This window comes from Grampus griseus, assembly GCF_964374135.1.
Source record: "Grampus griseus genome assembly, chromosome: 8".
In the NCBI taxonomy this organism is placed as follows: Eukaryota; Metazoa; Chordata; class Mammalia; order Artiodactyla; family Delphinidae; genus Grampus; species Grampus griseus.
The window spans coordinates 58001570-58014496 of NC_139002.1; the positions used below are offsets into that span (position 1 = coordinate 58001570).

The 12927-nt window shown below is 36.8% G+C and overlaps 1 protein-coding gene across 1 annotated transcript in view; it reads left to right on the forward strand.

Moving 5' to 3' along the window:
• Positions 1 to 12927, forward strand: part of RAB6A (RAB6A, member RAS oncogene family) — a 66324-nt gene that overhangs the window by 40971 nt on the left and 12426 nt on the right. The window contains exons 5-6 of the mRNA XM_082659934.1: positions 664 to 775; positions 5767 to 5860. Coding sequence (XP_082516060.1) covers positions 664 to 775; positions 5767 to 5860 — 206 coding nt within the window. The remainder of the gene's footprint in view (positions 1 to 663; positions 776 to 5766; positions 5861 to 12927) is intronic.

Consider the following 12927-nt stretch of genomic DNA (forward strand, 5'->3'; position numbering starts at 1 on the left):
TTTCTTTGAAATTTGTGCACATGCCATTAAAATATTAGCAAGTTGTTTTCTTTAGCTGCTGTAAGATGTATTGAAGTACTCTACTTAGAATCCAGGGCTAGAAAAGATGGATTTTGTTATAAATGATTCTGGTACATTAAACTAATAAGCTTCAAGTTAAAGTGATCACAAACTGAATAAGCAATGCAAACAGAGTGGTGTTGAAAGCTATTTAAAGGCTTTACAAATTTTGTGGATGTGTTGGGACTTACTGGCTGACATACTTTTGGAGATGCTTTCTTTGTCATGTTTGGTATGTTTAAGTAATCAAAAAAGCATTGTGGCAACATGACACCATACTATCTGCCATAGCTGTCCTTACATTAAAAAAAATTTTTTTTCAATTATATATAGTACATTATACTCACTTGGTCATGTCCAAAAATTTTAAACTATTATAAAAGATACCTTAAGGACTTTACTGCTGTGATTTGTTTAGATCATTGATATTTATACTCAGATAAAATGGAGTTATGTTGCAGGCACATTAAAAGTGGGTACTAATGTGCCAACCCCCTTCCAACTTCCAGTACTTTTTTCTTTTCCTCTTTTTTCTTTGTTTGGTCCTTCACTTGGAGCACTTGGAATAACACTAATCTCTCTATCCACCCTCCTATATACCAGATGTTAACTCATTCCAGCAAACTACAAAGTGGATTGATGATGTCAGAACAGAAAGAGGAAGTGATGTTATCATCATGCTAGTAGGAAATAAAACAGATCTTGCTGACAAGAGGTATGGAATGATTTCATTTGTATGGAATGTTTGATTTCTTTGTTAAGCAGCCTGTTATTTTTGTTAGTGAAAAATTGCTTTAAAAGGAGACATGTTTAATCCTTAATTTTATACCCCTGCCCCTTTTCTTTAGTGTGGGGACCTGAAATAGAAAGGTAAACATTAAACTCAGTCCCGGGAACTCCCTGGCGGTCCAGTGGTTAGGACTCTGTGCTTTCACTGCCGAGGACCCAGGTTCAATCCCTGGTCGGGGAACTAAGATCCTGCAAGCTGAGCAGCACGGCCCACCCACCCTCCCCACACCACACACACACAATAAAACACACATTAGGGCTTCCCTGGTGGCTCAGTGGTTAAGAATCTGCCTGCCAATGCAGGGGACACAGGTTCGAGCCCTGGTCTGGGAATATCCCACATGCCACGGAGCAACTAAGCCCATGTGCCACAACTACTGAGCCTGTACTCTAGAGCCCCACGTGCCACAACTGCTAAAGCCCGCATGCCTAGAGCCCGTGCTCCGCAACAAGAGAGGCCACCGCAGTGAGAAGCCCGCACACCACAACCAAGAGTAAACCCTCGCTCACTGCAACTAGAGAAAGCCTGCGTGCAGCAAGACCCAACGCAGCCAAAAATAAATAGATAAAATAAGTAAATTTATTTAAAAAAAAAGAAAACACACATTAAACTCAGTCCTTAAAGGAAACTAAATTTTTTGGGTTTGTGTAAGCTCCTGTGTAAATAACTCTTGTGTAAGATTGTTTACACGTGAAGCTGGTAACTATTTTGCATTTTTTAGGGCTCATAAATATGAGCAGTGTTCTGTTAAAGAACAAAATGTTTTACAAATCCTATCTTTAAAAAAGTATTCGTAATGATTAAATGCACACTCTTTTGGTAGTCTTCTTATAAATATTCATTATAATTCAGTGGTGTAGTTTTTTCTTTTCTTTTCTTTTTTTAATTGTATGGTTGAGCCAGACTGTGAGGTTGAACTGAATAGCTTGATTGTGATACCTTAGTCAAATGAGCAAAGACATATTCAAGTCACAGGATGCAAAATGTATTAACATTCACTGTAGAATCTGTGGCTTGAATATCTGCCTTTAGCATTCCTAAGTGATCTACTGGATATTCTTTCTGCTTTAAATAGTCTTGACCATTTATTTAATATTCGAAGCTTTTACTATTTATTATTTGTTTATTCATTAGTTGGATACTGAAATTCCAGTAATGAACTTTTGCTATTAATTATTATGTTACAAAGAAACCCAATATGTTCAAAGACTTATGAAATATTAAGCCCATTTCTGTCATGGTACCTCATTTGGAATTGTCAAGAAAGTCTTTGCTAATTTAAAAGTAAATTCAGCGTATGATTTCAACTTTTCTTTATGAAAATCATTTTTTGGACATGAATTGCCATCATAAATTTTCACTATTTTATTTATCTTCAGTATGAGAATTTGAAGATCATATAGGTATATATTCTTCTATATTCTTCTATATATTCTAGTGGAGAGTCGCTAGATATCTTCACTGTTAAATAGAAAAATTGTATATCTGAATTGTTTCCCTTTATAGCCAGAGTTATCTAAAAGGATGCTTACAAGCATCTGTTCTTTTATTGCATAATATTTGAGTATACAAATGCTAGAAACATCTAAATTATGTTTACAATAATTTTTCTTTAAGGTAATATTTGTCCATTGCTTTAGAATTAACATATTTCTCAGTAATTTTTGCCAGACTATCACCCTTCAGTTATTCACATTTAAAAGAATTAAGAGTCTTTAAAAGAAAGGTTTTTTTAATTTTAAAAAATAAAAATTAGAGTTTTGTTCGTTCCACTAAAATAATTGGGGGGGTTCATCTATTTTTATTATTTAAATTTTAATGTAATAGTTGCAGGAATTTTTTTTTAAATTGAAGTGTAGTTGATTTGCAGTGTTTCAGGTGTATAGCAAAGTGATTCAGTTATACATATATATATGTATTTATCCTTTTTCAGATTCTTTTCCATTATAGGCTATCACAAGATATTGAATATAGTTCCCTGTGCTACACAGTAGGTCCTTGGTGTTTTTCTGTTTTACACACAGCAGTGTGTATCTATTAATCCCGAATTCCCAATAAAATAATTTTTAAATGAGTAAAAGTTTTAAATTTTTTTAAAATCTTTCGGGGGCTTCCCTGGTGGCGCAGTGGTTGAGAGTCCGCCTGCCGATGCAGGGGACGTGGGTTCGTGCCCCAGTCCAGGAAGATCCCACATGCTGCGGAGCAGCTGGGCCCGTGAGCCATGGCCGCTGAGCCTACGCGTCCGGAGCCTGTGCTCCACAACGGGAGAGGCCACAACAGTGAGAGGCCTGCGCACCGCAAAAAAAAAAAAAAAAAAACAAGAAAAGATAATGAAGGCCAGGTCATGTAGGGCAAAAGTAAAGACTTTCCGAATGAGATTGGAGGGTTTGAGCAGAGAAGTAGCTTTTCATAAGTCACTGTTTGCTCTGTTGAAAATACATAAGGGTAGCAGAGAGGAGGCTAATCTAGACTTTATTCCAAGCAAGAAATGATGACTTGGACCAACATAGTGGTAGCTTTTGTGGTGACCAGTAGTCAAATTCAGATATTATTTTGAAGATAGAACTGTCAGGATATACTGATGCAATTGATGGCATGCATACAGATGGATGGAATATGGGATGTGGGGGAAGGAGGAGTCAAGGATGACACCTAGATTTTTGGCCTGAGTAACTGTCATTAACTGAGATAGGAGAGACTGCATAAAGAGACAGTTTGAGAGGGAATATCATGACTTGAGCTTTTGGTGATTTTAAGTATAGGATGGCTATTAGATATCCTAATAATTAGATGTCAGGTAGGCAGTTGGATATATGAGTCTGGAGTTCAGAGCAGCAGTCCAGGCTAGATATATAAGTTTGAGAGGCATCAGCATATAGGTGGTATTTAAAACCATGAGACTGCATGGGATTGCCAAGAGAGTAATTGTAGATAGAGAAGAGGTCCAAGGAGTAAGTTTTAGGGCATCTGAAATAATTGTTTTTAGGAAATTCACACTCTGAAGTGTTTGTGTTTGGGCCTAAACGTCTGCTGCTGATTGTCAACTTACTGTCAAATTAAGAAAAAAATGTGTTTTTTAAAAAATTTATACACACATAAATACATAGAGAACGAGTGGCTAAAACAAACAGATGTAGTAAAGCATTAATAGTTGCATTGTTATATATAAGAATAATTTTGGGGCTTTCCTGGTGGCACAGTGGTTAAGAATCTGCCTGCCAATGCAAGGGACATGGGTTCCAGCCCTGGCCCGGGAAGATCCCACGTGCCGTGGAGCAACTAAGCCTGTGCGCCACAACTACTGAGCCTGAGCTCTAGAGCCCGCAAGCCACAACTACTGAGCCCACGTGCCACAACTACTGAAACCTGCACGCCTAGAGCCCATGCTCCGCAACAAGAGAAGCCACGACAATTAGAAACCCGCGCACCGCAACAAATAGTAGCCCCTGCTCACCGCAACTAGAGGAAGCCCGTGCACAGCAACGAAGACCCAACACAGCCAAAAATAAATAAATTAATTACTTTTTTAGAAAAGAGTAATTTTGTTTTTAGAGAGTGGAGAAATTCAAGAATAACATCTTCTTGTAAACAAGAAGACAGTGGAATCTAGTACATAGGTATAAGTTTGGGGAATAAGGACAGTTCCTCCATAGTAGGATTAGACATAGAATATAAAAGGCACACACATAGGTAGATTGGAGGATAGATATGGTGGGAGCTTGTAGAAATTCTCTTTCATTGCTTTGGTGTTCTGTGTTGTAGGAAGCAGGATTTATCAGCTGATGGGTTAGATCCATTTAATTAGAATAGTTGCATATTTATTAAACACCTATGTGATTGCTAGGCACTAGGAATACCAAGATAAACAGGATAGTCCTGCACCTGAAGAGCTCACAGCTTGAGAGACACCGCTAATTATGATGTACTACAAAATTCCCTGTAAAAGAAGTACTAATTTGACTCACTTGTTCCACTTGTAGAAATCCACAAAATCCAACCTAAAGAAATGATCCAAAGTCACAAAGCACAAAGATGTTCATAGCAACATTTTTGACAGTGGTGTATTGGGTTGGCCAAAAAGTTCATTCGGGTTTTTCCATAACATCTTATGGAAAACCCAAATGAACTTTTTGGCCAACCCAATAAAATTTGAAAACAACATACATTTCTAACAGTTTGAGACTGGTTACATAAATTATGGTAGTAAATTGACAAATTGTCTAGCCATAAAAAGTTATTTTACATAAAAGTTTTTAATCGCAAAGCTTAAAGCTAAGAGAAAATAGCATACTATTAAGATTTTTAAGGTTAAAAAAATACAGGATGAGCTCAGCAGGTAAAAGTAAATCATTAAAAAATGCCTTTATAAAAACATTTGGTTAGATATACACACAGAAGTGCACAGATTTTTTTTTTTGAAGTATAGTTAATTTACAATGTGTTAATTTCTGCTGTACAGCAAAGTGATTCAGTTATATATATACTCATATATTCTTTTCCATTATGGTCTATCACAGAATATTAAATATAGTTTCCTATGCCGTACAGTAGGACCTTGTTGTTTAATCCATTCTCTATATACTAGTTTGCATCTGCTAACAAACTCCCACTTCATCCCTCCCTCCCCCCAGCAACCACAGGTTTGTTCTCTATGTCTGTGAGTCTGTTTCTGTTTCATAAAAGTTCATTTGTGTCATATTTTAATTCCACATATAAGTGATGTTGTATGGTGTTTGTCTTTTTCTTTCTGACCTAAGTGCACAAATTTCAAGTGTATTGCAGCTTGATAAATTTTCAAACTAGTCTTGCCTGTATAACCAGCACCATATCAAGAAAAGTTTTTTTCAGAACCTTGTTTATAATCTTTATATCATTATCTTTCAAAAAGATGAGTTTATCTTTTTTATTTTCTACAGGCAAGTGTCAATTGAGGAAGGAGAGAGGAAAGCCAAAGAGCTGAATGTTATGTTTATTGAAACTAGTGCAAAAGCAGGATATAATGTAAAGCAGGTAAGTGTCTTTTCAGTATGTGTGAGTTGAGGTTATCAAATTGAAAAAACATATTATAAAATAATTGTGTGAGTTTTCTGTTCTCTAGTGTAAGATTTTCTTCCACTTGACAATAGCAGGCCTCATGAATTAGCGACATATCACAATGAACAGTGAAAAATCTAAATGTGGCATAGTTTTGGAAAAAGAGAAAAGGCTTGCCAAACTTTTCAGATTGTTCATAGGACACGTATTTCATTTTGATTATAAGATTATGATTGTAAGATGATTGCTAGGTTGTAAACTCACCATACACTCACTACATCCCAACTGCATTGTTTCAAGGTAAATTTTCCTTATTTTAGTGTTTGATAGTAAGATTATGGTAAAGCAGGTATTTGCTTTCAGGCACGGTATTTTGCTTGTTGTTGTAAAAATACATTCTCGTTACTTTGTCCTTAATAAACTGCTGGTGTTTTAACAGAGTTTATAACAGGAGTGTTTTGGGGATAGGAAAATATGGGGAGATCTCACATTGTCAAACTGTTTTCTAAAAGATGGGGTAACCAAAAATTTGCCTGCTTAATTCTTCAGGGCTATGTGTCATATAGAGTAGTGGTCCCAGATTTATAGGATTTACCTCCCAATAAATTATTTTTTTAATTCTACATTACCAGTAGAGGGGTAAAGTAAAATCCTTGAAACTGAATAAGTAGAGCTTTATGAAAAATTCTCTATATTGTTTTCATTTTTGGTCGTCCCATCTCTCTTTGCCTTGAAACATATGTAAGTAATACTGAATTGTCACTAATTCCCTCCTCCTAGTATACTGTTCATTGTTATGGCTTCTAATTTAATTCTGTTGTGATCAGAGAATATACTCTTTAACATTTCAGTCATTTGTAATTTATTGAGACTTGTTTTATGGCCTAACATGTGGCCTGTCTTGATGAATGTTCCATGTGCGCTGGAAAAGAATGTCTTTCTGCAGTTGTCAGATACAGCGTTCTATAAATAATATAAATGAGGTCAAATCTTAGATAACACAGTTGATAGCCTTGTTCAAGTCTTAGATAGCCTTAGTAATTTTGGAGGGTAGTTCAATTAGTTACTGAGAAGGGGGTATTAAAATCCACAACAACAATATTTGTATCATGTGTTTTGTATATAGTTCAGTCAGCTTTCTTCTTTTTTTCCTTCGCCATGTGGGATTTTAGTTCCTGGACTAGGGATTGAACCCAGGCCCTTGGCAGTGAGAGCACGGAATCCTAACCACTGGACACCAGGGAATTCCCTAGTTCTGTCAACTTTTACTTCATGTGTTTTGAAGTTCTGTCTTTGGGTGCATACATGTTAGCATTGTTAACTGTCCTCCTAATGTGTTGACTTTTTTAATGTTAAAAAATACTGCTCTTTATCTCTAATAATATTCCTTTTCTTTATCTGATCTTAATATGGCCACACCAGCTCTCTAATTGCTTATTGTTCATATGGTATATCTTTTTCTTTGTAAAGTGGGTCTCTTGTAGATGGCACATGGTTGGAACTTCCTTTTTTTTCCTCCAGTCTGAAAGTCTCTGCCTTTTAATTGGAGTGTTTGGTTTATTTAGATTTAATGTATTAGGACTTATGTCTACCATTTGTTCTTTGTTTTCTGCTTGTCCCTCTTTCATTTTTGTCTTAATCAGATATTTTTATATTGTGTTTTAATTCCTCTTTTGATCTTTAGCTAAATTTTTTCATAACCTTTTTAGTGGATGCTTAGGGGTTAAACTAGAGTTAATATTATACCATTTCATGTGAAATAATGCACACTGTCCTTCGTGTTATTGTCACATTTTATATTTACATATATTATAAACCTCCATAATAAACATTTTAATTTTTCCTTTAAACAGTAATTAAGAGAAGAAAAAAGATAATCTTTTCTCTTTATCCATATATTTATCATTTCCAGTGCTCTTCATTCCTAATTATAGATCTGAGTTTCACCTGGTATTTTTCTTTAGCCAAAATAACTTTCTTTACTGTTTCTTATAGGGGTATCCTGGTGATAAATTCTCTCTGCTTTCACATACTCCAAAAGGCCATTTGAAGAATAATTTTGAAGAACATTTTGCTAGTTTTTGAATTTGGGGTTGACAGATTTTTTTCTTCCAGTACTTTAAAGACGCCTTTCGATTGTCTTCTGGATTCCATTGATTTTAATGAGAAGGGAACTCTAATTTATATCATTCTCTGTTTGTAATGTGTTGTGGTTTTTTGTGTGTTTTTTAAATAAATTTATTTATTTATTTATTTATTTATTTTTGGCTGTGTTGGGTCTTCGTTGCACATGGGCTTTCTCTAGTTGTGGCAGGCGGGGGCTACTCTTCGTTGTGGTGCGCGGACGTCTTATCACGGTGGCTTCTCTTGTTGCAGAGCACAGGCTTTAGGCTCACAGGCTTCAGTAGCTGTGGCATGCAGGCTCAGTAGTTGTGGGCCACGGGCTCTAAAGCGCAAGCTCAGTAGTTGTGGCGCACAGGCTTAGTTGCTCTGCGGCATGTGCGATCTTCCTGGACCAGGGCTCAAACCCCTGTCCCCTGCATTGACAGGCAGATTCTTAACTACTGCGCCACCAGGGAAGTCCCTGTAATGTGTTTTGTTGTTGTTGTTGTTGTTGTGTGTGGTACGCGGGCCTCTCACTGCTGTGGCCTCTCCCACTGCGGAGCACAGGCTCTGGACGCGCAGGCTCAGCGGCCATGGCTCACGGGCCCAGCCGCTCCACGGAATGTGGGATCTTCCCGGACCGGGGCACAAACCCGTGTCCCCTGCATTGGCAGGCGGACTCCCAACCACTACGCCACCAGGGAAGCCCTAATGTGTTGTTTTAAAGTATTTTTTCTGCCTCATTTTCTTCTTTTCTCTTCTGGAATACCAGTGGCACATCTGTTAGATGGCTTGATATTACCCATGCCCCCTGGTCACTGAGGCTTTTGCTCATTGTTTTTGATACTTTTTCCCTCTCTTTTTTTTTTTTCAGATTAGGAATTATTATTGATGTGTCTTCAAGTTCACTAATCCTTTTTCTGCCATATTTAAACTGTTAAGTCCATCCAGTAAATTTATTATTTCAGATATTGTAATTCAGTCCTAGATTTTTTTCATTTATTTCTTAAAACTTCCATTTCTCTGTCGGAATTCCCCATCTGTTCAATCATTATGGTCATTGTTACCTTCGAGTTCTTGAACATATTAACAGTAATTGCTTTGAAATTCTTGTCTGCTAATTCCAACATCTGGGTCAATTCAGAGTGTATTTCTATTGGCTATTTACTTTTTCTCTTGCCTCTAGGTTAGATTTTTCTGCGGTTTTTGTTTTGTTTTGGTTTGGTTTTTTATGTGTATCCAGTAATTCTTGGTTGTATGGTTGGCATTGTGTATGCGTAGAGACTCTGGTTTCTGTTATTTTTCTCTGCTAAATTCTGGGGTTGTATTATGGCAGGTTGTTATATTGCTGGCTGATCACCATGGACTTGTGGAGTCTTGAAGTTACGCATTGTTTGCGTGGATCTATAGAAAGCCTGAGATGTTTATCAAGCTTTTCTATCTTGGTGGGATTGAAACTCTAAACTGTATACCTGGAGCAGGCAGTAGCTGAAATCTCTGCTCATTTCTTTCAGCCTTCTAGCTGTTGCTTTCAGATGGGCTCCTTGGAATCTCTCCTACATATGTACCATTAAAGAGGTAACTGAGGATTTGCAGGAATTTTATGTGTAGATATTAGGGCTCCTACTCTTGGCTCCCTCCTTTTTGTTATTTTCTTCCTTAATACAGCCACTCTGGTAGTCAGTTGACACCTCAAACCTGTAAAACTCTAGTTTTCTGCTTGAGTTCTAACCACCCCATATTGTTCAAACTAGGATTGGCTCTTGGGAAAACCTGTATAAAGGTGACCCTCACCCAGTGAGTGTGGGTTCCCTTCTAGTGTGAATTCCTCCTAGTTTGTACCTGCTTTTTGTTGCTCTTGAGAGCCTTCAAATAGTTGTTGTCCACAGTTAGTAAATGCTATCTGCAAGAGTGTTAGTCCTGTATACGCTACTCTGCTGTTACCAACACTGGAGTCTGTATTGAAATTATGGGGTAAAAATTAAAATATCTGATAAATGAAATAACTGAGACTATTTAGCATGTACATACTTAGTTTTATTTAATATAGAAGACCAGTTTGTTCCACAATTCCATACAGAATTCCTGAATTCTGTATGTTATTGCTTATCTAAGGTTAATGTAAGTAGGTTTTTGAATTAAATTATTTGGTCAGTGAGTAACACATATCAACAGAAGTGATTATGAAGAAATAATCTCAAATTCCTTTTGAGGTTTTCTTTTTTTTTTTTTTTTTTTTTTTGCGGTACGTGGGCCTCTCACTGTTGTGGCCTCTCCCGTTGCGGAGCACAGGCTCCAGACGCGCAGGCTCAGCGGCCATGGCTCACAGGGCCCAGCCGCTCCGCAGCATGTGGGATCTTCCCGGACCGGGGCATGAACCCGTGTCCCCTGCATCGGCAGGCGGACTCCTAACCACTGCGCCACCAGGGAAGCCCCCTTTTGAGTTTTTGTTGTAGGTCAGTCATAATTCAGAAATGGTGCTAGTATTCAAAAATTTACCAGGCAAAATTTACAGTCCAGTCACACTCTTGGAAAACATTGAGAGTCACAGTCTTACGAGCTGTTAAGTAAGCATTGTGTATGTTTGTTCAGCCATGTGTCTGCAAAATGCAGTTACTTTTGATGATTGTGCATTGTACTTATTTTATTTGACAAAATCATGCTGTTCACCAAGAGGTACACAGAAGTCTTTCTGTATATAAGACATATATATCAGTACTGAAGGTACCATCTAGCTGTACTTTACATGTACAGAGATGTCTTTTTAATTTTCTGCTAATTGGATTCCTCCTCCCCACTCCCTCATGTACTAGATTATAATATATATAATAAAAGCTTAAAATGGGCTTTCTCTATTGCTCTTTTTCCTTTTTAAACAATTCTAGGAGAGATTTCACTAATGCATCATTTAATGTCTAACCGTGGTTCAAGTAATTGGACCTTAATGCCTGAGAACTTTGGCTTAAAATAAAACAAATTTATTCCTACCCAATATGGCTACTTTTTCTTATTATTTAAAGATGTTCTTTGATTAAAACCTTTTGCCCTTTAGTCTGCTTTAAGCATTTAACCCTAAAATCTTGTTTCTGTCTTAAAGAATATTTTGTAGTTTTTAAATAAAAGCTATCAGGGTTAGAACTAGAATATATAATAATAATCTAACATGATCACTTGTAGTATATAGGATATTTAAATAATGATTTTTATCCTTTCAATATTTCATTAAAAGACAGCCTAAGAAAAATTTACCCTTTATTTTTCTAAATTTGTTTTTAAAAAAGCAATAATATTGCTTTCTTTATGAAAGTTGTCTGGTGTTTAAATTGCTGAAGGAAATGGTAATGATAAGGTGATTATTTAAGGCTCCAACTCATTTTTCATCTGAGAATTAGTACATTCTTTTAATGAAGTATTTAGTGTGTGGGTGTCACCCTTATTATATTCTCTAATTTTACAGTACTGGAAAATGGAATAGGAACTGAAATGCTCCTTGATCTTTAACTTCTAAAATCATCCGTGCTTATCAGAAGAAAAAGATTCGTTTGAAAGAGAAGGGAGGACTTTGCGAGAAATTAATGGTAGCTGATGGGCATCAGCACTAACAAGTCAGTGAAAACTTGTGTACCATTCACAGTGGAGTCGTGTGTGTATGTGCACGCGCGTGAATGAAAATTATTTTATACCTGCTGAGAAAACATATTTATTTTAAGCATTGGTAGGGATGGTGTCTTTCCTACACCACTGAATCCCATGTCAACCACAGTTCTTGGCTCGTAGCAGGTCTTAATCTTATACTTTATCACATACCTTATTCCACCCGTATCAAGTGCCTACAATATGTAAGACCACTGTAGGTTCTTTGGAGAGCATAAAGTTATGTAAAATATGGTTCTTGACTTCAAAAAAACTTATAGTTGAAGAGAAGAATTACATTCTCATGAAAATTATGCAGTGAAAGGTAGATAGTACGTGATAAATGCATAGCAAATGCTACAAGATAGTAAGATCCACAGTAATTATTGAGATGTAAAATGAATGCTGGCACAAGGAGGTATATTTGTTGCAGAAATGAATAAGATCATATACAATTAGGATGATCAAGGAAGGCTTTGTTTAAAAAATGCCACAAAAGGGACTTCCCTGGTGGCGCAGTGGATAAGACTCCCTGCTCCCAGTGCAGGAGGCCTGGGTTCGATCCCTGGTCAGGGAACTAGATCCCACATGTGTGCCACAACTAAGAGTTCACATGCCTCAACTATAAGGAGCTTGCATGCCACAAATAAGGAGCCTGCAAGCCACAAATAAGGAGCTGACCAGCCACAACTAAGGAGCCTGCCTGCCACTACTAAGAGCCCATGCAACCAAATAAATATTTAAAAATAATAATAATAAAGATTATTTATTTTTAAAAAAAGCTACAACAAAAGAGCTAAACCCTTGAGGTGTATATTTGATTTGTATAGATAAGATTGATACTCCAAGGAAGAAGAGAAATTAATACATAATACAAATGACCTACTATGCATTGTATAAATATTATGTCATAAATATTAACTTTAAGACATTTCTTTGTTGTCTTCCTACCAGGCAGTTTACATACAATATGTAATGTTTATCTATACCCCTAATTTATCCTTTTGTGCTTTATATCCCTAACACAGTAGGACTTTAATATCACTAAATGTCAGGAAGCCACATACATGGTGAACATGAACTGGTTGAATGAGAAATTATTATATTGACCACGCTCTTTTTTTATTTTATTTTTTAAAGATTATTTATTTATTTATTTTTGGCTGCATCGGGTCTTAGTTGCAGCATGCGGGATCTTCGTTGAGGCATGCAGGATCTTTTGTTGCGGCGCGCAGGCTTCTGTCTAGTTGTGGCATGCGGATTTTCTCTTTCTAGTTGTGGCACGCAGGCTCCAGGGTGTGTGGGCT